The sequence below is a fragment of the Notolepis coatsorum genome (genome assembly GCF_963971535.1).
Source record: "Notolepis coatsorum genome assembly, chromosome: 15".
Lineage (NCBI taxonomy): Eukaryota > Metazoa > Chordata > Actinopteri > Aulopiformes > Paralepididae > Notolepis > Notolepis coatsorum.
In genome coordinates this window covers 82368844-82396313 of record NC_140179.1, presented here as the reverse complement: position 1 = coordinate 82396313, position 27470 = coordinate 82368844, and the positions used below count along the sequence as shown (strand labels likewise).

At 41.1% G+C, this 27470-nt stretch overlaps 1 protein-coding gene across 2 annotated transcripts; it reads left to right on the top strand.

Moving 5' to 3' along the window:
* LOC311241297 (uncharacterized protein) lies at positions 1–25748 on the top strand. Of its 2 annotated transcripts, XM_084330072.1 has the most exons (9): positions 1–238; positions 3066–3268; positions 8449–8553; positions 8950–9045; positions 9156–9266; positions 12526–12646; positions 13431–13535; positions 13834–14067; positions 24746–25748. In XM_084330072.1, exons 1-9 carry the CDS (start codon positions 229–231, stop codon positions 25327–25329), a joined length of 1569 nt encoding a protein of 522 aa, XP_084186198.1. In that variant the 5' UTR covers positions 1–228; the 3' UTR covers positions 25330–25748. The 2 variants fall into 2 exon arrangements, with proteins under 2 accessions (XP_084186198.1, XP_084186199.1); XM_084330073.1 differs by lacking the exons at positions 1–238; positions 3066–3268; positions 8449–8553 and adding an exon at positions 8654–8669.
* The last annotated feature ends 1722 nt before the right edge of the window (positions 25749–27470 follow it).

Genomic DNA, 27470 nt, shown 5'->3' with positions numbered 1-27470 from the left:
TGCAGCTCCCTTCGTCGGATCACACCGTGTGGACGCTGTTGAATATTGAATTAATAATAATACTTATGAAGAAGTGAAGGTTTGGTTATATATAACGGATCCGTGGTTTTGTGTTTGTTATTATGTTAAAACGCGACGGAGATCCGGACGGTTGAGTGTCGAAGAAGAGCTTCATTCTGACAGAGAGCCGTCAAACTACTTCGTTTAACCGCTGGATCTTCTCACAGAATGATGGATGGTACATTTGATTAATATTCTGGAAAGATAAAAAAAAAAAATGTCTCACGCCACACACCGTAACAACAACATGGCAAGATGTGCAGTAATATGGACAAAATGGGCCTGTGACGCTAGAGAGGGCCTGGTTTATCATAATAAACATGTACACGATATTAGATGGTTAGCTATACTTTGATTTTTACTGTCATCTGTATTTTGATTATAGTACGTTTCAAACTCCAAACGTTAAGAAATGGGTCCACGTTGGTTTACTTGTCGCAGGGTTTGCTTAAAATAGCCGACAGGAAATAAAGTTGGACCACAGCCGTTCCCTAGCAACGCAATCCCATTGAAATTAGTCTGAAGAATTGCGTTGCTAGGGCAACAGCTTGGGCCCAACGTATTTCCTGTCACTCAGGAAATAAAATTAGGAGCCCATTTAGAATGTTTCTGTTGTTATGTTTGACAAGGTCTCTTTTTTTGGATTGATAGATACTGCCCTATAAAACGAGTGTAGACTATTTTCACTTGAATACATTGATTTGGACATTATTCTATTGCTCTAATTATGATTATGTATTGCTCAGATATGATTCTGTATAGAACGGTGTGTTTACAAGAGTGGACAGAGTTATGTCTATCAGTATATTGATGCCATATAAATGATGCCAAGTTCTTGTAAATAACAAAATATTCTAAACGGTGCCCTAAACTGCACACCATGAAGGTTGCTAGTGACTCTGTGTTTGCCAGTGACTTGAACAGTTTTTACTGTAGATTTGACACTGTTGATTATGCACAACACGGCATGCTGAGGCACTTGATGAAGTCACAAGTTTGCCAGTTAGTTGACATCAGGATCACCCAGGATGAGGCTAAGGCAAGTTTTTACTTGTTAACAACACTGGCAAATCTCAGGGTCCGGATGGCATCAGCTATAAGGTCTTGCGATTGTGCTGATTCACTTGCATCTCCTTTCCAAAGGCTGTTGCAGCGCTCACTGGACAGTGGACAGGGGCTGATCCCTGACCAGAGGAAACACACTCTGATTGTACCCATGCTCAAAAATAGTAGGCCCAAAGAAATGATTGGCCCTTAACTCGGCACCTATGAGTCGTGCTTTGAGAAGATGGTGTTAACACATCTCCCCGTTGAAGTCTCACTGTTCTTGGATCAGTTTGCTTACCAGTCATAGTGCAGGGGGTTGAGGACACACACTGCTGACAATGACCAACATTATATACAGTATATTGAACACTGTGAACAACCTCACAGTCTTGTGAAGATTGTGTTTGTTGATCTTAGCAGTGCGTTTAACACCCTCCAACCAACCCCACCCACTGGTGGGCAAACTGATGGATCTTGGGGATAATCCAAGGCTCATTCTATTTTCCTGAATCGTACCCAGCAGGTCAGATTCAACACAGCTATTTCCTCCCCTACATCTATAAATACACATGGCTGTGTTTCGTTTCCCATAACTATATACGCTCCGAGTTCCTACAGCCTGACAACTCATCCTGGGGTGGTTTTGAGGAAGATCGAGATGGTGAGTGCCTGAGTTGTGTCATTGGGTGTGACCAGATGTCAGCTCCTCAGTGTAAAGACTGAGTGCATCCTTACTCCTTAGTGACTCTGCTCACCCTCTACACAACAGAGTGCATCCTCAACTACCTTACTCACCCTCTACACAACAACGTCAACGTGCATCCTCAACTACCTTACTCACCCTCTACACAACAACGTGCATCCTCAACTACCTTACCCACCCTCTACACCAGTGGTGCCCAACCAGTCGATCACGATCGACAGGTAGATCGCGGACTGGTTTCAAGTAGATCTCGATTAATAAAATTAGATACAAAAAAAAATGTTTTTTTTTTTTTTTTTTTTGCAAAATCAACTCTGCCTCTCCTTGTTAACTACAACAAGCAATGCCGTTTGTTATTTAAGATGAGGTCGGACTCGGCACTGACAGATTTGTGTTCATTATGCTGCTTTTATAAAGCCTCAAATGACGGCTTACAATATACAATTTTGGCTGGTAGCTCTCGGCTAGGTGGTAAATTAAAAAGTAGATCTCGATTCAAAAAAGGTTGGGGACCCCTGCTCTACACAACAACGTGCATCCTCAACTACCTTACTCACCCTCTACACAACAACGTGCATCCTCAACTACCTTACCCACCCTCTACACAACAACGTGCATCCTCAACTACCTTACTCACCCTCTACACAACAACGTGCATCCTCAACTACCTTACCCACCCTCTACACAACAACGTGCATCCTCAACTACCTTACCCACCCTCTACACAACAACGTGCATCCTCAACTACCTTACCCACCCTCTACACAACAACGTGCATCCTCAACTACCTTACCCACCCTCTACACAACAACGTGCATCCTCAACTACCTTACTCACCCTCTACACAACAACGTGCATCCTCAACTACCTTACTCACCCTCTACACAACAACGTGCATCCTCAACTACCTTACTCACCCTCTACACAACAACGTGCATCCTCAACTACCTTACTCACCCTCTACACAACAACGTGCATCCTCAACTACCTTACCCACCCTCTACACAACAACGTGCATCCTCAACTACCTTACTCACCCTCTACACAACAACGTGCATCCTCAACTACCTTACTCACCCTCTACACAACAGGTTCCAACTAAGCCATCGGGGCAAAGGAAGGACTCTGCAAAGGAAAATAAGAAGGGGCAGGTTTAACCCCTTCTGAACCACCGTCTTCTATCCTTGTGCTCCAGAGTGCAGTTTGATCATTTGTCATCGAGTTGATTTCAACTGCAGTCTGTGTTTATCTGTAGGTCTTAATCTCCCGCTGTCGTCCATGCGTCTCCTGGTGCCGCAAGTACGCCTGATGTCTGCATATATGTGGCAGGTGGCCCAGCAGCGCTGTGTAGACCAGTATGGAAAACTGGCAGAGTTCATCAGTTTGGTGACACAGATGGTTCCAGAGCTTCTGAGTTTCAGGCAGAGAGCTCAGCTCATCCTGGGACTGAGAGCACGGGTAAGACAACAGAGGGGACGGGGTAAGACAACAGAGGGGACGGGGTAAGACAACAGAGGGAACGTTTAGAGCCACCTGGTTTGAGACTGGATACGTGTTTTATTATATTCCACCTCATGCAAACTGATGCTTTTAGCAACTTTTACAATATGCCATAAGCAAATATAAATTGTTGATTGATTGATTGATTGAAAACTTTATTAACAGATTGCAGAATGGGTACACTAAAGTACGGCTCAATACACACAATTGTTAAGGGAATGCAGACCAGAGAAAGACTTTCATCTTGTTTACATCAGGGTCCCCAATTTTCAATTCATCATGACATTTATGACATACGCGACATACAGTACTGTTACATCCCATTTATGACATACAAGATATACAAATATACAGTACTGTTTAAGAGACCGAGATCCTAAAAGAAAATATATACATTTGAGGGGGAAGAAACTGTACATTGGAGGGGTGGGGGGGCGTTTGGATATTTAACCCATTCTCTGCCACCACTTTGATCATCTATGGAGATGTTCACCTTCTTTGCAGGGCTATAACCTTTTAAATTGTAATGCTAAATTGACATTACTATGGCCCATTCAACATCAATTATCTATCGTTCAGGATGTAGGAACGTTTTACTTTATCATTCACACATTCATACTAAAATACCGTCTAGAGTATAAATATGTTTTTATCGTTTTCTGCAGTATTTCATAGAACGTGAGATATAGGCATAAATGCATATATTAGATTATCAAATGCAGTTTGATACCGATCAACGTTATATTAAAAATGTCAACTGTACATGGTCCTAAACGTTATGACTTATCATCTGCGGGTGAACGGAGGGGGGGGGGGGTCGTTTATAATTCAATGACCGACGTTAAATGATTTATGTAGTATGGGTGATATATTGATCAGAGCAGTTTGTATCGAAAATGATAAAGAAAAACGCTGAAACTCACCCCAGTCTCCTCGTAGCGTTGGGCGATGAGAGTGGAGCAAACGGATCCCAATTATGGGATGTTGATCGATGCGATCCATTTCCGGTTTGTATATTACTAATACACGTCCAAATCATGTTGATTATTGAGTTATGGCAAAGATCCATATCGACGGTGTCTGTATTGAGCCCCGGGATGATAAGCGAGTGGCCGGACGAAAATAGGGGACGGACCGAGCTCCAATGGGCACTTCCGGTTTGGCAACTCGCCGATCGGCCACCCGGTGGCGGTATTGAAGCGTTGCAGAGTTGTGATGGCTCAGACAGCATCAGCCAAGACTCCGTGGGTGAAATATGAATACCATGACGAAAATATGAAATATTGATCTCAAAAACGCCTTACGGAGTTATTGGCAGACAACGCATGGCGGAGAAACCCGCCTTAACACGTGATTGGCGGAGAATGGGTTAATGGGGCCAGTTTCGAATTGCAGCCACCCGTAGGTGATCTTTGAGGGCGGTTTTGAAGGTGGGTAGAGATTCACATTATTTTACGGCTGTGGGTAGGGCATTCCACATTGTTGTGGCATATTTGCGAAATGTGTTTAGTCCCTTGTTTGAGCCGAATCTGGGTTGCACATGATTTGTGGAACTCCCTCTGGTGTTGTGGTCCTGGAATTCACTGACCTTTGGGAAGTATTTCGACATGTACATGGGTATCTTAGTGGTGTAGTGTATCTTGTAGACCAGGCCCATTGCATGTTGCTGTACTCTGTCGTCTAGACTAAGCCATCCTAGGTTGTCAAAGTGGGCAGGGGTGAGGTGGGTTTTAGGAGTCAGGTCAAGCAGTAGTCTGACCAGTTTGTTTTGTGATGTTTGTAGTCTTGTTTTTAGGGCTTTTGAGGTGCTTTGGTACCATGAGGTGCAAGCATAGTCGTAGTACCCTTGAATGAGTGCTCCTGTTAGAGTCTTCAGGGTATTCTTGTTTACCAGAGTGGAGATCCGGTACAAGAATCTTGTTCGTTGGTTGACTTTTTTTATTACATTGGTTGCCATTTTGTCACCGGAAAGATTCTCCTCTAGGATGGAACCCAGGTAGGTAATTTCATCTTTCCTTGTGACTGTTATGGTTTGACACCGACCCCAAACGCACGACACAAGAGAGTAGGAATTCAGAGTTGCCAAAAACAAGGGCTTGTTTATTGAGACTAATTAATGAGCACAGAATAGGCAAGTCAAACAAGACAGGTACACAAGCAAGGGGGAAAATGTTCTGCTGCTCTGCAGCTTCTCCCGTGGTGGTAGTAGGGGGTAGCAGATGCTGACGTCTGAGCCGCTCTGCAGACTTCTCTCGGCAGAATCTCCGAAGTGTTGCGGGACCGAGAGAGAGAGAGAGGGAGCGAGTCAACAAGGGTGCAGGTGGAACGAGCAGGAGAACAGGAGAGGTGACTTGAACCCAAATACAAAAGTTATCCAAGTGAACAAATCTTCGTGTAAATACACACAGTGAGCAAAGTTCCAAAACACAATCCCAAGTGAATATCTTCGTGTAAATACACACAGTGAGCACTGTTCCAAAACACAATCCCAAGTGAATATCTTCGGTGCAAAAATAGACACAGAGTGAAGTCCAAAAAACAATCCAATGTGAATAATATCTTCGGTGTGAAACAACACACAGTGGGAGATGTAAAGTCCCAAAATATTATCCCAGTGAGAACAACAAAAAGGCGATCGCTGGGTGAGTGACTGTCTGATAAAAAAGGTGGTAATCTTCAGTGTTATAGAAACACACGAAAACGGAATTTGATCAAGACAGTCAGTAAAAAACTCACCCAGGCGTAGTGCGTAATGGTGCTGGAACAGCAGCGGAGCGAGCGCGTCGCCATGGGGAAAAGGTGTCCAAGAGGAAGGCTTCTTGGAATATCCTGGAGGTAAAGCACAGAGAGCAAACAGCAGCAGCAGCAGGAACGGAGAATGCAAACAGAGAAATATCAAAACGATCCAACGAACTTGAGTGGGGAAACGGGGTATAAATAATACGGGGTTGATTGATTGACAAGCAGTGACAGCTGGGGGATGTGATTGAAAAGCGTGTGGACAGAAGAGAACCAATCAACGACGTCTCTGGGAAGAAGCGTGTGAATAGGGGAATGAAATGATTAACAGAAAACTTAAAAGGACAGAGCGAGTGGGAGAGCAGCGGACCAATCATCACAGTACTTCAAGAAGCCTGTGGTGGGGAAAGAGCCAAACCTTACAGTGACAATATTGTCACCCACTGTAACAGAGAAGCTTGTTGGCCTTGCTGAGTTTGTTATTTGATCCAAAGAGAATGGACTCTGTTTTACCCAGGTGTAATGATAGTTTGTTATCAGCGAGCCAGGTGCAGATTCTGCCGTGTTCAGAGCTGAGGGCTTTTTCAACCTGCAACTTGTCCCTGTCAGAGACCAGCAGGGCTGAGTCGTCCGCGAACAGGAACAAGTTGCAGTCACAAGCTGATGACATGTAATTTGCATAAATTAGGAACAGTAACGGACCTAGTATGCTTCCTTGTGGAACACCACAGCTCACTGGGAGGGGGGGGGGGGAATAGTGTACCGTTTACCTCCACCATCTGTTCTCTCCCCTCCAGGTAGGATTGCATCCAGCTCACTGTTGAACTATCAAAACTAGGGATGTCTGATATTATTGGCCTACTGATATTATTGGCCGATATTGGCATTAAAATGTAATATCGGAAATGATCGGTATCTGTTTAAAAAAAAGAAAAAAGTATTATTATTATTTTTTTTTTACATTTATTTAACCTTTATTTACCCAGGCAAGCAAGTAAGAACAAATTCTTATTTAATTTATTGTCAAAAGTATGCATAATGTTGTGTTAATTCCACCACAAGAGATATGTAATGTTAATTACCTGAAATGATAAATTTTTTGGGGGGGGAAACCCTGCATATAGGTATCGGTTGATATCGGTATCGGAAATTAAGAGTTGGACAATATCGGTATATTGGTAAAAAAAACAATATCGAACACCCCTAATCAAAACCAATTGCTTTTAGCTTGTCAATCAGAATGGAGTGATTGACAGTGTCGAAAGCCTTTTGGAGGTCCAGCATGACCATGCCGCAGTATTTGCCCGCGTCCACCTCTTGTTTGATGTGGTCGTTCAAATAGAGAAGGCATGTGTCAGTGGAGTGGGATGTTCTGAAGCCAGATTGGAATTCGTAGATTAGCTTTTTTCCGCAAAGTACTTTTCGACCTGTTCGTAGAATTTTTTTTCCATGACTTTCGAGATGGAGGTAAGAATAGAAACAGGGCGGTAGTTGCCGGAGTCTAATTTGTGGCCTTTTTTGTGCAATTTAGAAGTCTTTGGGGACATGTTTTATGGAGAGGTTTATTATGTGTGTGATGTCTGGGGTGATGGCGGCTGCTGAGTCTCTGAGGAATTTGGAGGGGATATTGTCATGGCCAGTGGCCTTGTTAGGTTGGAGGGCGCTCAGTTTTTTGAGCACCTCATCTGTTACCATTTCGAATTTGAAGTCGTCTTTGCGGACCCCTAGGTTTTTGTAGAAGGCTAGGATGTGTTCTACCCAAAATGCCCTGAGTGGGAGGGTAGTTTGTTTACCAGTGTTGTGGCTATGTTTGTAAAGAAAATGTTTAAGTAATTGGCCACATCCAGCTTGTCTGTGATGATAGTGTTTTCTTCATGTTGATGTTCGTAAATCTAGTTTTTAGTTTTTTACTGCAGCCTAGTTGGTTGTTTCCAAAGTTCACAGGGTTTGTTTTTGTTTTCCTCAGTTTTGTCATTGATGTGCAGATTTTATCATGGTGTTTACATCGTTTCTTAGTCTGTTTCTTTGTTGTTTGAGTTTAACCACGTGGGCTTGGAGATCACTGTTCAAGCTTTTGTGATTCATCAAGGATAATTGGCCATCATAGCCCAAATGTAGTGGTGTTTGTGGTGGTGGCATAGCCTGGAAAGCTAAACCAGGGTATCTGCGGGTTTCAACAAGTTAAATTTAAGACTTTTTAAGACCTTTTTAATACCACTTAGAAATCTGTTGAAACCTACAGATATCCTGTTTTAGCTTTCAATAAAGGAATATCCTATTTTGTGTGTGTGTGTGTGTGTGTGTGTGTGTGTGTGTGTGTGTGTGTGTGTGTGTGTGTGTGTGTGTGTGTGTGTGTGTGTGTGTGTGTGTGTGTGTGTGTGTGTGTGTGTGTTCCTCAGCTCACCTTGGAGTTGTTGCAGAGTGTGGAGATATTTGACCCTCAGGCCATGCAGGACACCTTGAGGACCGTCGGTCAGTGGACAACAAACTGCATGCAAGAAGAGGTAGGACAACAAACTGCATGCAAGAAGAGGTAGGACAACAAACTGCATGCAAGAAGAGGTAGGACAACAAACTGCATGCAAGAAGAGGTAGGACAACAAACTGCATGCAAGAAGAGGTAGTTTAACATATGTAGAATACAGCATTTGTATGTAGAATTCTGTCACAAATGTAGAAATAAATGGAGATCTTGTTTTCTTTTGGAAACCCTTTTTTTCATGCAATATGAATGTTTTCAGGGTGGAGAGGAAGAGCTGGAGGTTTCAATATGAATGTTCTTCTGTGTCGTTAGGGTGGAGAGGAAGAGGTGGAGGTTTCAATATGAATGTTCTTCTGTGTCGTTAGGGTGGAGAGGAAGAGGTGGAGGTTTCAATATGAATGTTCTTCTGTGTCGTTAGGGTCAAGAGGAAGAGGTTGAAGTTTCAAAGATGAACTTTCTGGACTTGGTCCAAACACTGCTTTCTGACTCGTCTGAGAGGAAGCACTTTTTTGAGGTAAGATTTACTCCATACTCCATTTAATTACTACTATCCACGATTGTATTCATTTTATATAAACCAGAATGCAAACTTTATTATTTATTTATTTGTTTTTTTCTATGAAGGATGTGTTCCCAGTCCAGTATGGCGCCTGTTTTGACACAACATTACAAATCCTGGTGTGGGAGTTCCTCTCCAGACTAGAGGAGTTCCTGCCAGTGCCAAGTTTTTCACAGGTAACGTTATGCAGGAACCAAAGACCAGATGTTTCACAGGTAACGTTCTACAGGAACCAAAGACCAGATGTTTCACAGGTAACGTTATGCAGGAACTGAAGACTAGACGTTTCACAGGTAACGTTATGCAGGAACTGAAGACCAGATGTTTCACAGGTAACGTTATGCAGGAACTGAAGACCAGAAGTTCACAGGTAACGTTCTACAGGAACCAAAGACCAGATGTTTCACAGGTAACGTTCTACAGGAACCAAAGACCAGATGTTTCACAGGTAACGTTATGCAGGAACTGAAGACTAGACGTTTCACAGGTAACGTTATGCAGGAACTGAAGACCAGATGTTTCACAGGTAACGTTATGCAGGAACTGAAGACCAGATGTTTCACAGGTAACGTTATGCAGGAACCAAAGACCAGATGTTTCACAGGTAACGTTCTACAGGAACTAAAGACTAGACGTTTCACAGGTAACCTTATGCAGGAACTGAAGATCAGACATTTCCAATCTCCAATCTCAAATTGAGGTCAGTCAAAATGGCGCTATATAAATGCACCATTTACTTTTTTATTTTTTTACCATTTTAAAATACCTTCCTGTTAGCAGGAAGAGAAAATAAGCCTCATTTGAGTATGATAACTCAAAGGAACATTATGACTCCACAGACTCTGGACCACATGCATCGTCTATGAAGCATCCACAGGTTTCACATCGAGGTGACATCACAAACTTGAGGGTGTCTCTCTCTTATCTCTAGCTTTAGAAGAGAGTGGTATGTCATCATAAATATAAACTTTACTGTCCTAGGGGCATAAGAATAACATGAATGACATTCCCCCATCTTGCTGGCATATAGTTGTGGATTGTGTATGGTTAATGGGTTCTCTGAGTTGCCTGACAGTCTTAATTGGTTTAGCTCTGGTCCCAGACTCCCCACATGTGGTCATACTACCCAACATTTAGCTTAGGCCTTTGGCATTGTTTGTATATTGTATTTAAGCATTACATCACACGCAGGAGTGGTTTGTGACCAATAAACCATGCCTAGGGGTGGTTGTTAGGCCCGAGGCGCAGCCGAGGGTCGTTAGACCCCCCTAGGCATGGTTTATTGGTCACAAACCACGACTGCACGTGGTGTAAAGCTTTTATACAACTGCCAGATTCATCCAACCTTATTTCTATACAATAAACACACATTAATCGAAGATTTATTGAAAAAACCATCCGCCAGAAAAAGTAGTTCCCACAACTCCATGTGGAAGCAGCTTGAAGTGCATCCAACCAAACTAACACATCCAACTGTGTATTATTGGAATGATTGAGAGAAGTTGCCTCATGTGGAAGCAGCTTGAAGTGCATCCAACCAACTAACACATCCAACTGTGTATTATTGGAATGATTGATTGAAAATTTATTAAAACGTTTTCTTTGCCCTATAGGAAAAAAACGTTTTCTTCGCCCTATTTTTTTATTTATTTCTTTTAGCCTAAACTTAACCAGTTGGAAACCAGGGGTACAGTAATAAAATTAGCAATCAACCAATCAATCAATTCAATAGACCATGCTCACTTAAAACAGCGCTGCTTCTCTCTCAGTCTGACTCCCCCGCTGTTGCAGACAGGAGTGTGTGTGTGTGTGTGTGCGTGTGTGTGTGTGTGTGTGTGTGTGTGTGTGTGTCACAGTGTGTGTGTGCGTGTGTGTGTGTGTGTGTGTGTGTGTGTGTGTGTGTGTGTGTGTATGTGTGTGTTTGTGGGTACGCCAGCGTCGGACAGTGTGAGAGAGAACGCTGCAGTCGGAAAGTAGGAAGGAAGAAATTTAAATCAATCAATTAATCTATCAATCAATCCGCGATTTTTCTTTTGTTCTAGATTGAGTCAAGACCCATCAATTACATCATCCAACATTGTTTAAAATACTAACACATTCCCCTTGACAGAATCGCTTCATATTTAGTCGTTATGGTGCTTTCAACATAACCATTTGTTCTCCGCGATCCTGTTTTCTCCCGGAGTGAGCCGGGGAGGGTTATGTGATTTGGTTGTGGGCGGGTCCTGAGCCCAGGACCGTGGATTGTTACCAATAAAGACGTGTGAATGGCCAATCAGAATCGAGAAATTTGCATGCCGTTGTATAAGTAGGTATATTAGTCAAACCCATGCCCAAGACAAAAACATTCTGTTAAATGATAACATGTGTATATTTATTTAAATTATCAAATACCCTGTTTGTCTGTGCTCACACTTGGTTCCTGGAAGAATCTCTGGCTGCCCAACCAGAACTGGGAGAGGCCAAAGCCTTTTCTGGAGGGGAGATTTGGAAGGTACCAAGTGTGGTAGAGTACAGGGGGGGGGGGTTCTTCAGAATAGAAGGGAATAGACTTATACAGTGCCCTAAACACTGATTAGTGTTTCATAATGGTAGGTCAGTATGGAGTGCTGTAACCATGTGGTACAGAATTATTTAATCTGTAAAATAATGTCTGTATTGTTTAATTGATTGTTTGTCATTTTGGTTTGTCTCTGTGGGAGGAGCTTCCAGGATAAAGCCTGGGTAGAAGCTCCTCGGGGAAAACAGTGGAAGGAGAGACACAATTGTGCTAAGGCCTCGTTGTTGGGCCAATATTTTGTTTGTAGGAGAAGTTTAGTCGTTTTGTGTTCTTGTTTAATTATGTTAAATACGTTTTTGCCTGTTTTTTTTCCACTGGGGAACGAAATAAACCAGAAAATAAAAACCAACCACCGGATGATGACAACCTGTCTCAGAATATATTTTTCCACCGCTTGGCCACATCCTCACACACATATATATAAATATACATTTATATACGTTAAGTTGTTAGTATTACATCACATGTCTGTTATGTTGTTAGTATTCCATCACATGTCTGTTATGATGTTAGTATTCCATCACATGTCTGTTATGTTGTTAGTATTCCATCACATGTCTGTTATGTTGTTAGTATTCCATCAAATGTCTGTTATGTTGTTAGTATTCCATCAAATGTCTTATGATGTTAGTATTCCATCACATGTCTGTTATGATGTTAGTATTCCATCAAATGTCTGTTATGTTGTTAGTATTCCATCAAATGTCTGTTATGATGTTAGTATTCCATCACATGTCTGTTATGATGTTAGTATTCCATCAAATGTCTGTTATGTTGTTAGTATTCCATCAACTTTAATAATGTACATTCTCATAACTTTCATCCAATAACATATGTGCTCCCATACAGTAGTGACATCATTCCATCTCTTTCAGATAGCGTCCAGTTCCTCCCCTGCTCTCCTGGACTCAGAGGAGGTGGAGCAGTTCTTCTCAGACCCTGAAGATCTGAAGACCCTTCTGCAGCACCACAGACATCACAGGAAGCTGAAGAAAAGTGAAAACACATTTCCCTGCAATACAGTACTGAACAATATAGACAAATACGTATTATTTTAGCAGATATTATAATCGCAAATGTCATAATATCTAAGTTTAGAATCTAGTCATAGATTTAAAACCCTTTCATGGTTTAATTGTAACACGGTAGCATTTCTCTGCTGTCACCTTTTCCCCCAAATCAATTTCAAATGAATTGATATGGAATTTGTTTGAATTATATTAAACCTTTAGGTAATCAGAGTCCTCTATTGGTGTTGAGATGATCCAGGCAGCGTAAGAACACCACGTGTTGGATACAAGGCAAACTGCTTTAAACATGATTCTGGGACTCTGGAAAGCAGATTACTAAGTTGTTAATGTGGCAAGTGTTATCTGCAGTGCTCCATTTTTTTTGCAAACACTGCAATAAGGAGTACATTTGGACACATTTTGAATGTTTAGTTTGAAGTTTGAAATGGTATATTGGATATTATATGAATTAATTATATTAGTTATATGAACCACATAGTGTGTGGTTGTGTGAGTGAAGAACATCTGCCAGAATCCTCTCAATCTCACTTTCTTTTCTTTAGATTTTAAAAATATTTTAAAATGTCCATGTTGTCCTCTTTGTGATTGTGACATGGATATTGTATTCTTTGTTATTGTGGTATCAATATGAATTAAAATGTGCAACCCTTATTCAATTAATCTTTAGTGTCTTTGATACAGAACAAATGCCACAAGTCATAGCTCTCTTAAAGGGAATTATATTACTAACGACAGTCTCTATTCATCAGATCAAGTATCCTTCGAGTCATACACCATCCTGTCAACACTTGCATCTAAATACAATTCAGAGGTGTGCAAAGAGCAAGATCAACACACAATGAAGAATACAAGAGGTATGATATTGTGATATTCTTTGTCTAAATTAATTATAACATCAAATATAAATTTATTACAGAAGAAAATGAGATCTGAACTATTTTAAGGTATATGATTTGAAGAGTTTTGGCCAATGCCATGAATGTCAATTTGAAGAATTGATTTGTAGCCTAATTATAAACCGATTAGTACAAATCATTATATGTACAGTATAAATCAATACTGTAAGTAGGTATTTTGACAGTGTATCAATGTGTCTATGGGGGGAGGGGGGTCCTTATGATTAGTGACATCTATTTCTACCATATCCCTCAGTCCTTGTGGAAAACCAGCAAAAATCTGAGGGATCATTGCAAAGACGGAGAGAGAAGGAAGAGAGAAAGACGTGGCAGGAAGAAAACAAGCCGTCTGAGAGAGATACCCATGAAGAAGAGGAGGAGGGGACTGATGAAGGGTCTAATGAGGCTGTGGGATCAAACTTCCAGCAACAGCAGGAGGAAGAACCGTCTCCACTGAGGGCACCTCTGTCTTCTCCAGAAACGGACACTGGTGAGAATAACACATTTATTATTATTATTATTATTATTATTATTATTATTATTATTATTATTATTATTATTATTATTATTATTATTATTATTATTATTATTATTATTATTATTATTATTATTATTATTAATAATAATAATAATAATAATAATAATAATAATAATAATAATAATAATAATAATAATAATAATATTATTATTATTATTATTATTATTATTATAATACACCATAACACGGTTTATTATTAATCATAATATATACACAACACATTTATTATTATTATAATACACCATAACACGGTTTATTATTAATCATAATATATACACAACACATTTATTATTATTATAATACACAATAACAAATGTATTATTGATAATAACAAAATATACAGAACATATTTATAATAATAATACACAATAACACATGTATTATCATAATAATACAGAATACCACATTTAATCATTATAATAATACAGAATAACATACAATTATACCACATGTAATCATAATACACAATACAATTTTTTATTATAATAATAAATCATACCACATTTAATCATTATAATACACAATACCATATTTAATCATTATAATACAAAATACAATATTTCGGGTGGCTGGGTGGCACAGCGGACTAAGCGCTCGTCACCAACGCGAGAGACACTGGTATCGAATCCGGCTGTCAGCGTTGCCTCCGGCTTGGCCGGCCGTCATACTGGCTCAATTGGCAGAGTCAGCGGGAGGGAAGCCGGTGGGGTGGTATTCTGGTTGTTGTAAACAGCAACTCCTACAGGTCAGTCAGGGCGCCTGCACAGCGAGGGAGGGAGATGGTATAGTGTGACCTCCCACACGTTACACCTCACCAATGAGAGTCCACGCTGGCAGGTGAAAAGATGCTTCTATGTCTCGGAGGAAGCATCTGATAGACTTCAGGGCTCCCTAGAACGACCAGTAGGAGGCACATGCGAGCAACGACCAGGAAGGGGAGGGGGGAATTGGCATAACGACAAAAAATTGGGATGGGAGAAAAACACAGAAAAACAAAAGAAAAAAAAATAATACAATATTTATTGATTATAATAATATCATAATGAAATTGTAATAATAAAACGGTATTGTACGAAATCATTGGGTTTTATAGTTAAGATGTGTGATGTTATTATACCAGTAATAAATACATTGAAATAACAGTGAAATGATCATAATCAAGAAATAAAAGATAATCAGCAATACATAATAAAATATAAACCGCACATATACAAGTTCGATTACTTAATTGGCAATGTTTCTCAATGTTGCTAATGTACAATGTTAACACAATACTTTTTTATTTATTTTTTTAGTCTTGGTATATCATATCTGCTAAATTGTTTATTAAATAATCCAATTGAAGTTAATCACATTAAATTGCATATTAATTGAACAAGTAAGATAAAGCCAATGGACCAGAGAATTTGATGCAGCGTGGATATCTTGAAGAGTGAAATTCAAGTCAAAGTGAATTTCTCTCTGACATGCCAAGAGTTTTATAAATATCCTCTTCATCAGAAGGTTTTAACACATTGAGTGCCACGCCCCTTCCGGGAAGTGACCTGGCCTTGCCGTCCATTAACCCCATGTAAACGTAGTTGTAGTTTGTAGAACTAAACCTATATTTTTATAGTATAGCTATGGGTCTAATAACGCCGTCGAGTGTCAGTGAGTTGCTTCCAGTCAACGTGCAAAAAACAGATAATTCTTTCATCCGTACATTTCCGTTTTATACCGTTTTGAATATGAATATAGTTTGGGTGCTTCTGAGTAATTCCAGGGAAAAGACGTGAAAACAGCGTTTTTGTGTAATTCAATAAACATGTTGTCATTTTTTGCCTGATTATCGAATCATCCTGAAATCAATGCTAGATCATCCTTATTATCCTTCCTCGTGCAAGCATGCAATGTGGTTTAGACTGGCACGCCCCCACCCCCCCCTCCTGCACCCAACGGCACACAGCCACACACATAAAACACAGATAGCTTCAATCGCGGTAGAAAGAAATATCAGATCAACGCAAGCTTTCATATAGTGTCCTTACCTGGTATCTGATGTAATGCAAAAAAAAGAATCCATTGAACCTGTCTCAAAACCCTGCCCTCTTTTCTTGATCCTCCAATCACAGCTGTCGCTTACCTCTGACTTCCTCGTACAAACAAAGTTTGTACGAGGAAGTCAGAGGTAAGCGACAGCTGTGATTGGAGGATCAAGAAAAGGGGCAGGGTTTGAGACAGGTCTGATTGCCATTCCAGTTATCCACAGCGATCCTGTCTCCGACGTTGTTGGGCATTGCACATCAACGGGCGGGCGGGGTCAGTTGTCCAAACCATCCCTACAAGCGTGTGTTTTGCCGGAGTGTTTAGGACCCGCCCCCGTTTCTAATGGGGTGAAATAATGGCCGAAGGCATTAGAGGGCGTTATAAGATCGTCTGCCAGCTCAGACAAACTCAGAACAGTATGCACAAGGTGCCCCGCTGAATTATGAATGGCAATAGCGATTAAAAGAAATACAGTTAAAAAAAACGTAGATCTACGTTTCCGGCACTCAACGGTTGGGTGACAGAAACGTAGTTCTACGTTTTCGGCAACCATAGTGTTAATAGGCCGTAAGGTGAAGGCCAGCTCGGCGGACTACGCAATTTTCACTCTGGGTGAAAGATATATTGGTGTAGATTTAGGAATAAAAGGTTCTCCATTTAGAATCTACCCGGTTTTGCGCAATCATAATTTTTAAGTCGGGACTAGATCTTTCCTCGCGAACGGATACTTGGTCACTGCATAGTTTTATTTGATGTATTGGTGCGAGTTCTGTCACGTATCTTGCGCTCGACCAATAGCAGCTCTCTTTTGTTGCCAAGTTACAGACCACAATACATTTGTGTAAACAGTAACGTTATCACGGTTGTGTTTGGAACCCAATGTGCAGGCAAGGAGACACGGTAGGCAGAACTGAGCAAAACCCAATATGGGTATATTTAATAGGGTGGTCGAATGTACAGGCATGGGTCGGTACACAGGGGAAATTCTCGTAGTATCCAGGATATACACGGGGGCATGAATGTCATACAGACGGGGTGAAAAGCAGGAGCAGTTGTCGTCAGCCGGGCGTAGGTCAGAGCAGTACTTTGTGAACCAGGCCAGTGTCTCCAGGTCTTAGCCGGCAGGTCAGTGTCTCCAGGCTTTACCATGCAGGCTAGGATAGATGATGAGAATAGAGATTAGAACAAGGTTGTGAGCAAGGCCAGTGTCTCCAGGTCTTCACCAGCAGGTCAGTGTCTCCGGGTCCTAACCAGCAGGCCAGCATCTCCAGGTCTTCACCGTACAGGCTAGGAGAGAGGATGAGAATAGTGATTAGGTCAAGGTCGATGAACAAGGTGATCCAGGCGAACAGAGTAGATAACAAGAACATAGTAACGATCTGACAGCTTCTCTACGTTTGGGGCGGGTTCATATACCCAGATGCACTCTGCCTCCAGACCGTAGATCAGTCTCGTGACACACCACCTGTGACTAGTTAATGATAATGAGAGCAGTAGAGTGGGGACGAGAACAGAGAGAGGCAGGAGCACTGACATGGTACAACCATGACAAACGTGACGTTAGCATGTCATCCACGGAGTACATCTCGACGAAAATGGACAAAAAACATTCTAACGTTCACAAAATAGGTTTCTAAACAATGTTATATGCATATACGCTACTTGCTATAGGCAAGCGATTGGATACAGCTGAGACATCTTGAATCTATTTTTGTACCTGCATTCTATTTTGTTTTTAAATTGAAAATAAAAAGGTTAATGAGTAACTTATTGATTTGTCATTTTTTTTTACATTATTCCAAATTAATTAATTCATTGACCGCCGGGGATTAGACGGGGCCCCGTTCTAGCACTGCCACGCTTTAAAAGATAGGAGTGCGTCACCTTGTTTGTAGAGCTATAACTATATTCTATATTATAGCTATGGATACAATACTATGGCCAATTTGACATCACCTATCTATCGTTCAATATGTGAAAAAGAATAAATTTTTCCATCCATACGTTCCCGTGTTATACCGTGGTGAATATAAGTATCGTTATAGTGTGGTCTGGGGTAATTCCCGAAAGGCTGAGTAATAGGCTTATACGTCAATTCTACTATAAACGTTGCCGTTTCTTGCCTGTACACGCTATTCCCAAATCAAATCTTATCATAGGTATTATGTTTCATCATGAATGCATGAAAGGGGGGAGGGGGAATTTTTTTATGCTTTGATAGTCACCAACGGCATACGTTGTGGAGTAACGTTACACACATATGTTGCGATCGGGGTGAAGACATGGTTGGATCAACGCAGGATTGATATCATATAGGCCTTACCTTCACTAGGATGTACCCCAAAAAGAATATTCCAATTATCTGATCGCGAGTCCCAGTATTGGTGTCAATCGTGTCACCAACATAATCCATCATGCATCGGGAGCATTTGACACGTCTCAACCCAATCTTAATAACCGCTCCATTCGCCCAACAAAGAAAAGTGAGCCTGGTGACATTTGACCGTTGCACAGGCCAAGATACAAGGTTTCAAAGGGTGCTCGATACCGCCGTCTAGCTGGATGCGGCCGGTATTGCACTTTGGAGATCTCAGACTCATTCCCTATGGTAACACAGAGGTCCCCAGATGGATAATGAATACAAATATCGAAAAAAAGGAAAAAATATCAAATAACGTGGTTGGCGTTCAAAGGATGGCGCCCAATAACATATAAACGTTGTTGGCGGGGAATGAGTTAAGGGGATGGTGTAGTGTTTTGATTGATTAACTATCTTGATCAAAAGTGTGTGGGTCTATTCTTTTTCTCATTATACTATCCACTGAACTGCTTTATGTGTACAACCTCAATCTTTAGAAAATTGTACCAGCATCTTTAATATTGCAGGTTGGGAATCACAGGGTAAAGTGTTTTTGATGCATGCATCACGGATTGTGTGTTTATGGAGGTTTATCGAATAATTTCCCTGACAGGACGTCATGCATCGGTGTGATTTTTGGTGTAGAGAGAAAGGAATAAGATTGTATGGTTAATAACACGTACGTTGTGGCCCTTTTCTCAGGTGTATCCAATCGCTTGCCTATAGCAAGTAGCGTATATGCATATAACATTGTTTAGAAACCTATTTTGCGAAAGTTAGAATGTGTTTTTTGTCCATTTTCGTCGAGATGTACTCCGTGGAGGACATGCTAACGTTATGTTACTGTTTACACAAATGTATTGTGGTCTGTAACTTGGCAACAAAGAGAGCTGCTATTGGTCGAGCGCAAGATACGTGAATACTTTAAGAAAAAAGCACCTGAACCACCATCCTCACCAGTAGAGCACCTGAGATCAATGGACCGCAATGTCTCAAGAACATCACCAGGAGAGAAAGGATGGAAATCAAACTGGGGAACATAATTCATAGGATACACACATTTAACATAATCATTTACAGAAGACCCTATGTACTCGTTTTCAAATATAAAGGCTCACATGTATACATTAATGAGCATCTCACCAAAATAAATGCAGATATTGCCAGGCAAGCAAGGCTTCTTAGAAAGCAGGGAAAGTTACAATCCACCTGGACTGTCAGCTGCAAGGTTTTCATCAAACCAACGGGTGTAGCAGAAAATGCCAAAGGGCTCTGTATCAGGAACATAGCTGGAGAGGTTTGAGAGAGACTAGAAGTCTGTCCCGTGTGCATGGGTATTCTCAGGTACTGCATTTAATTCTGTAGCACTATGCATTCTATATTATGCTATATTATATGTTATACTATACTACTATATATTGCACTAAACAACTTTATGAATGCTGGATTTTGAACAAGATATATAGACCCAGATCACAATTTCTAACACCAACTGCTGCTATTATACAGAGCAACGATTTAATATTTTTTTTTACAGATGAACATGGTATATCTATAATTCACTTCAACAGTAGAAGCTTATATGCAAATTTCCAGAACATAAAGGATTATTTAGGACAATTTAAAAAACCTTTCAACATAGCTGTTTCAGAAACATGGATCAATGCAGAGAGGGGTTCAGATGTTGTTTTACAGGGATATGATTTTCATTGTATTAGTAGAGGGAATCAAAAGGGTGGTGGGGTGGCTCTGTTCGTAGATGAAGGTTTCTCATATAAGGTTGTTGATAGCATGTCAGTAGTTATTGAGGAAATTATGGAATGTATTACTATTGAGATAAGTATGGAAATAATGACAAATTTAATTGTTAGCTGTGTGTACAGAAAACCGGGAGCCAATATTGATACATTCACGGCCAATATGGAAAAGTTGTTTACCACTGCAGAACAAAAGGTGTCTGTGGGGATTTTAACATTGACTTGCTGAATCCAAACAGACAAGAAAACAGAGGAATTCATTGAAACCATGTATAGTATGAGCCTATTTCCAACAATCACAAAATCTAGCAGAATAACAGCCGACTGTGCCTCAAGGAAATAACATACAAGAGAATAAGAACAGAGGAATCTATATCTGCTTTTAGAAATGAGTTATTAAAATGGAATTGGAAAGAGTATATATGAAGAATCAGATGTGGACAAAGCGTATGGGTTATTCCTAGAAACATTTAAAGTTATATATGACAAAAACTGCCCACTAAAGCAATGTAGCAATAAGAATAAATATTCTGAAAATCCGTGGATGTCCAAGGTAGGGATGCCTGATATTGGCTTTTTTACCGATACCGATATACCGATATTGTCCAACTCTTAATTTCCGATACCGATATCAACCGATACCGATATATGCAGGGTTTCCCCCCCAAAAAACGGAATAATTTCAGGTAATTAACATTACATATCTCTTGTTGTGGAATTAACACAACATTATGCATACTTTTGACAATAAATAAAACCAGAATTTGTTCTTACTTGCTTGCCTGGGTAAATAAAGGTTATAGAAATGTAAAAAAGAAAAAAGAAAAAGATTTTTTTTTTAAACCGATACCGATATTTTCCGATATCACATTCTAATGCCAATATCGGCCGATAATATCGGACATCCCTAGTCCAAGGGCATACAAAATGCATGCAAGAAAAAAAACTATACAGGTTATTTATAAAGCATAAAACAAAGGAGGCAGGGGTTAAATATAAGAAATACAAAAACAAACAAATTTGTATTATGAGAATATGTAAGAAGGATTATTATACCAAATTATTAGATAAGAATAAAATGTATTTATTTAAAGCTGGAGATAAACACCTCTTCACCAAATACAGACCGGTATCATTATTATCACAGTTCTCAAAAATACTTGAGAAACTATATGATGAAAGACTGGCCAAATTCATTGAAAAACATCAACTATTAATGGATAGTCAGTATGGTTTCAGAACAGCTAGATCTACTTCCATGGCATTAATGGAGCTAGTAGAGCAAATAACCACATGTATAGAGAGAAAGAAATACGCACTGGGTATATTCATTGACACTGTACATTGGAATATTGACAAAGCCATACTTGGTCATTTACTGTACATTGGAGCGGGTTGGGTTAGGACATTTGCAGGGGCCCAGGGAACAAACTTAACTTTTTGACTTACCAGCCATTTGGCTGGTAGATTTTAAAAACTACCAGCCATCCAGATTTTTTACCAGCCAAAAATTATAAATAGCTTTTTAGTATATCGCCATGTGTTATTATTACTATATAATACTCTTGTATGCTATTTTCAATTAATATCATAAACAACATAAGGAATATTAGCATAATTTTGAGTGGACTGAAGGAATGAGTCAGCGTTAATAGTTTTAAATGCAAATAATTTATTGCGAATTTATTTACAATATGGAAGCAAAAGAATTAAAGAACATATTAAAACAACTTCAAACAAGATAAACAAATCCATACTTGCCACCTACAAGGCAACAAGGGATGTTAGCGGAGTCTGTAATGCATCCAGCCTTGTATGGAATAATAATATAATAATATCATGCATTGTTATGTAAACAATTCCACTGGGTAGGCTTTACAACCATAATTAGCTGAAAGTGAAAGCCGACACACCTATATGAACATGCTGGACTAACGTTATAAAAAAAACACAATAAACGTACTCGCACATCCAGGCGAAATCCCTGTATGGTCTTGATTTTTTCGCTATAGCGTGGGCGTTACGGAATAGTATCCGCATTTTAGCCAGAGTCGACTCTGACAGCTTGGTCAACAGTCGTACAGTCGGAGCAGCCAGGAGCGGAGTAGACTGTGCTTTGTATCTAACAGAGCAGTCCCTGTGACAGCGTGACGTCTCGTGGCTTTTGATGGCTTCCAGTTTCATCACCGACGTCCCGATGACAAATGAATTTCGTTTTCTTTTATCCGTTGCTTTGGCACGACATGGTATACAAAACATTACCCCCCCCTCAAATTTAAGCCATTCTCGTGGTTTCCCGGAATCAGATGTGTACCATTTCTGGCTAAATTTCCTAACTACACCGACGCTAGTAGCAGGTGCAGTGTTATCGGTGGTGCTGGTGGTAGCAACGGACTCGTCAACGTTAATGTTGTCGCCTGTTTTTCTTAATTTTGAGGGGGGACCCGGGGGAGCTACTCCGGGAATATGCCTCCACATATTTGGTCAAATCAAATGCAAAATTAAATATCAGAGCACAATCAAAAACGCGATTGCAGGGTTTTTTTGTAGGCTAAAGAACGGATGAAGACAGACCTCATGTGTGTCTCATGTTACAAACTTGATCTCGTAAGCAGAGCGCATCTCATTTACATTTAAAGGTTCATTGTTTGTAAACATTAGAACGGACACGTGACACACACACACACACACAGTTTCACTTTCGTTTCAACTCACCACGCCCACATCCAATAGGGTCCAGCTGCAGCCCCGGAGATTGTTCCAGATTGGGCAACTTCCGCCCGCTCCCACGACATTTCTCCCGCTCAGCTGGAGGCTACTCCCTGCATCATATTAATGCCGACCCATGCAGTGGATTTTGTTGGCCGCCAGATGGCGCCCAGGCCTTAATTTATGACGGCCAAACATTAAATCTACACGCCTGTGGCGCTGGGCGTGTAACTATTTTGTACCCTGCAGGGGCCAGTTTCGAATTGCAGTCTCCCGTAGGTGTTCTTTGAGTGTTTTTGAAAGTGGGTAGTGATTCACATTCCTTTACAGCTTTGGGTAGGGCGTTCCACATTGATGTGGCATAATTGCGAAACGTGTTTAGTCCCTTGTTTGAGCCGAATCTGGGTTTAACATGATTTGTGGAGCTCCCTCTGGTGTTGTGATCGTGGTATTCACTGACCTTTGGGAAGTATTTTGACATGTACATGGGTACCTTGGTCGTGTAGTGTTTCTTGTAGACCAGGCCCATTGCAAGTTGCTGTACTCTGTCGTCTACTCTAAGCCATCCTAGGTTGTCAAAGTGGGCAGGGGTGAGGTGGGTTCTAGGTGTCAGGTCAAGCAGTAGTCTGACCAGTTTGTTTTGAGATGTTTGTAATTTTGTTTTTAGTGCCTTTGAGGTGCTTTGGTACCATGAGGTGCAAGCATAGTCATAGTACCCTTGAATGAGTGCTCCTGCCAGAGTCTTCAGGGTATTCTTGTTTACCAGAGAGGAGATCCGGTACAAGAATCGAGTTCGTTGGTTGACTTTTTTTATTACATTGGATGCCATTTTGTCACAGGAAAGATTAGCCTCTATGATGGGTGTGTGTGTGACCGCAGCAGCTTGAACAGGCTGTAGTTGGGGTGGTGGGGGTCTTTCATTATTCTGCAGGCTCTGGATTTGCACCTCCTGTTATATAAGTCCTGCAGGGGTGGTAGTGCAATACCCGTAGTACGCTCACCTGAGCGCACCACTCTCTGGAGTGCCTTCCTGTCCTGTGCCGTGCTGTTTCCAAACCAGGCAGTGATGTTTCCAGTCAGAATGCTCTCTACAGCCCCGGAGTAGAAGGAGTGGAGTATCTTCCCCGATACTCTGAACTTCCTTAGCTGTCTCAGGTGATAGAGGCGCTGTTTCACCTTTTTCACCACAGAATCTAGAAGACCATGTCAGGTCCTCTGTGACTCCCAGGTACTTGAAACTGTTCACCCTGTCTGTCCACGATAGCCCTGTTAGTGTTGGGACCCAAATTGTTCATATTATACATTAATGATATCTGTAAAGTGTCTGAAATATTTAAATTTGTTGTCTTTGCAGATGACACAAATATTTTATGTTATGGGGATGATCTGCAGAAGCTTTTAAATGTGGCAAAGAAGGAATTGTACAAATTAAAATGCTGGTTTGATACAAACAAAATAGTTTTTGAAGGAGCGGGCGGATAGGAGACGGCATCGCTGAGGCTAGTTTGGGTTTGTTTTGAGTTTGTTTTGAGGTGGTTTAAAGTCTGTAATCCGAAAATCCGAAAAACCAGTCCAGTCGAGGGTCAAAGCCGGTAAATCACAAGCCAACGAACCAAATCCAAGAATCAGATGTAGTTTGGGTGAGAAAATCAATCAGTAACAAATATTTTGTGTTAAGTCGATCGAACGAGCAGTGTGTTCTCTGAAGCAGAAGCAGAAGTCTATGTATGTACAGACTAGGAAGTAACCCTGTTTCTCTTGTGGTGTTGTCTGTCTTTAGAAATGCCAGTGGACCTGCTCGTCCTGGAGAACAACTGCTCGGAGGTCCCAGTTAATAATGAGAGGAAGGTGAAATGCCACCTCAGGAGAAAGGACAGAAATCCAGGGGCTGAAGACCTCCTACCATCCTGTAGACCCAACAGCTGTTCTACCAAGATAACCAAGAAACACTCCTGTCCTCAGTGTGGGAAGAGTTTCAGAAGACTCTGGGATATGAAACATCATCAAGAAACTGTTCACACATTAGAGAAGCTGTTTGAGTGCAACCTGTGTGAGAAGCGATTCAAAACAGAGGCCTATCTGAAGAATCATCTCCAGATTCATACGGGCCATAAGCCTCATATCTGCTCCTATTGTAGCAGAGCCTTTCGGACTAAAGGAATCCTAAAAGAACATCTGCGCACTCACACTGGAGAGCGTCCATATGCCTGTACATTATGTGAAAAGACGTTTACACAAATGAATGTTCTAAGAGGACACATTAGGATGCATAAAGGAGAGAGGCCATTTATTTGTAGTGACTGTGGGAAGGCCTTCTGTAACTCGGGGGCTTTGGTGGTTCACTCACGCCAGCACGCGGGCTAACAGCCTTATTGTGATTAGGGTTGACAATTGATTTTAGCTACGGTGATTCCTTAATGATTATATTCCTTAAAGGGGAACTACACTCAACCCAAGTAGTGTGTGGGTCTCCCATTCCTCGTCAACAGAGCAGCTCCAGACTTCATACTTGATGACATTTACTTCTCTGGTTTGTTCACAAATACTGATTGAACTTTCCTGGGCCATGGAAATACATATTTGAATTCTGAATTCAGGTGATGTTCCCTTTTAACTGTTCTCTTACCATATACATCATAATGTCGTGATCTGCGGCACATCACAATTTGACAATACTCCACACCCCTTGTTTGGGAGACGAGTACAGTTTCTTCCCATAGAGTTAACAGCAATTTCTTTCTCTTTTTGCCGTTCATGAGTCAATATCTGGTTAAATTTTTTTTTTAAACATTGCTAAATTGTTGGATGCACTTATAATTAGAGGCTAAATCCCTTTTAACTGATCCTGAAACCTCATTCATGAGCTCTGTGGTGCCAAACCATTCTCAAATGTATTTTCTACAGTCTATACGGTGTGACTAACACTTAAGACAATAACATATATACAGTATATATATATTTTTACAATACATAGGCTGTAAATGTCTTTTGTCTTTGGTGTTTTGAGTGTCGAGCTAATACAGAATGTTTACCAGCAGTCAGCTTGACCTGATCACGTCCCGCAATGAGGCTAACACTGCTGAATAATGCAGAGCAAGTGGAGCAATCTGCCCTAACGTTCCCAAGTCTGCCCTAATCTGCTCCAGGGTGGGACCCTATATCAACGGTAGACAATGATGAGAGAATTTCTTTAAATTTGTATCCTTGATGTGTTGAATTGTGCCATGAAATACACATAATATGATGTTTCTCAATTTAAAGGGGGACTTGTCAGCTTGCTAACGTTCATCAAAAAGCTATCGATAATGTTAGCTAACCTGTGAGTCAATCAACTTTCTTGACTTGCAAAATTACGTTTTAAATTGACAAACGTCTTGTGTGCAATTCATGCCACAACTCAAACGGGATCAAAATTTTTTTGGAAATGGGGGGTACCCCTGGTGGTTAGTGGAAGGGGTGGTACTCCAGCAGGGGGGGGGGGGGCATTTCTGTGTGGAGTCTGCATGTTCTCCCTGTGTTTGCATGGATTTCCTCTGGGTACTCCGGTTTCCTCCCACACCCAAAAAGACATGAATGATGCTTATAGGTATATCCTGCCAATGCCCTTGACCAAGGTACTGGCATTACAACTGGAGTCGGTCCCCCGGGCGCCGCACTGTGTGGCCGCCCACTGCGTCGGGATGGATTTCCCCCAAGGGGATTAATAAAAAAAAAAAATCACACATCCAATATTTTAACTCCATAACCACATTAATTTGTATAAGATGTTTTTTTTTTGGGTCCACTTTTTCTCCTTATTTTCTATCTTTCTCCCATCCCAATTTTGCTGTTTCCAATTCTTTCCTCCCCTGTCTTGAACGTTGCTCGCATATGCCCCCCCCCCCCCCCCACTGGTTGGTTGTAGGGAAGATAGAAGCCTTGCATCACGTGTCCCCTCCGGTACACGAGGAGGCAGCCTGGCACATCTTTTCACCTGCCAGCGCGGAGGTGTAACGTGTGGGAGGCTCACACTACCCCCGCCATTTCCTGTCTCTGCTGTGCAGGCGTCCCCCAACCGACCTGTAGGAGTCGCTGTCCACAACGTCCAGATTACCACCCGTCGACTTCCACCCGCTGACTCTGCCAATTGAGCCAGTATGACGGCCGGCCCAAGCCGGAGGCAACGCCGACAGCCGGATTCGAACCCGGTGTCTCTTCCGTTGGTGACGAGCGCAATGTCCACTGCGCCACCCAGCCGATGTATACGATGGTTTTATAGTTTTGGGATACAGTGTGTGTGTGAGATTATGAGCAGAATTAACCAGCTTTATTATTTTTTGCTTTTAAAGAGGAACTATTTGACTATTTCTTTCACTATTTGGGCAATTTTACACAATTCCTGTGAGTTTATGGAACACGTCTATAAGGTTTTTTTCAAAAATAATTCATTGTTTTGTATTTTTAATCAAGTACTCAAAAACAGCATTTTTCTACCTCAACATTTTAAGCCGTTTTGAGGCTGGGCT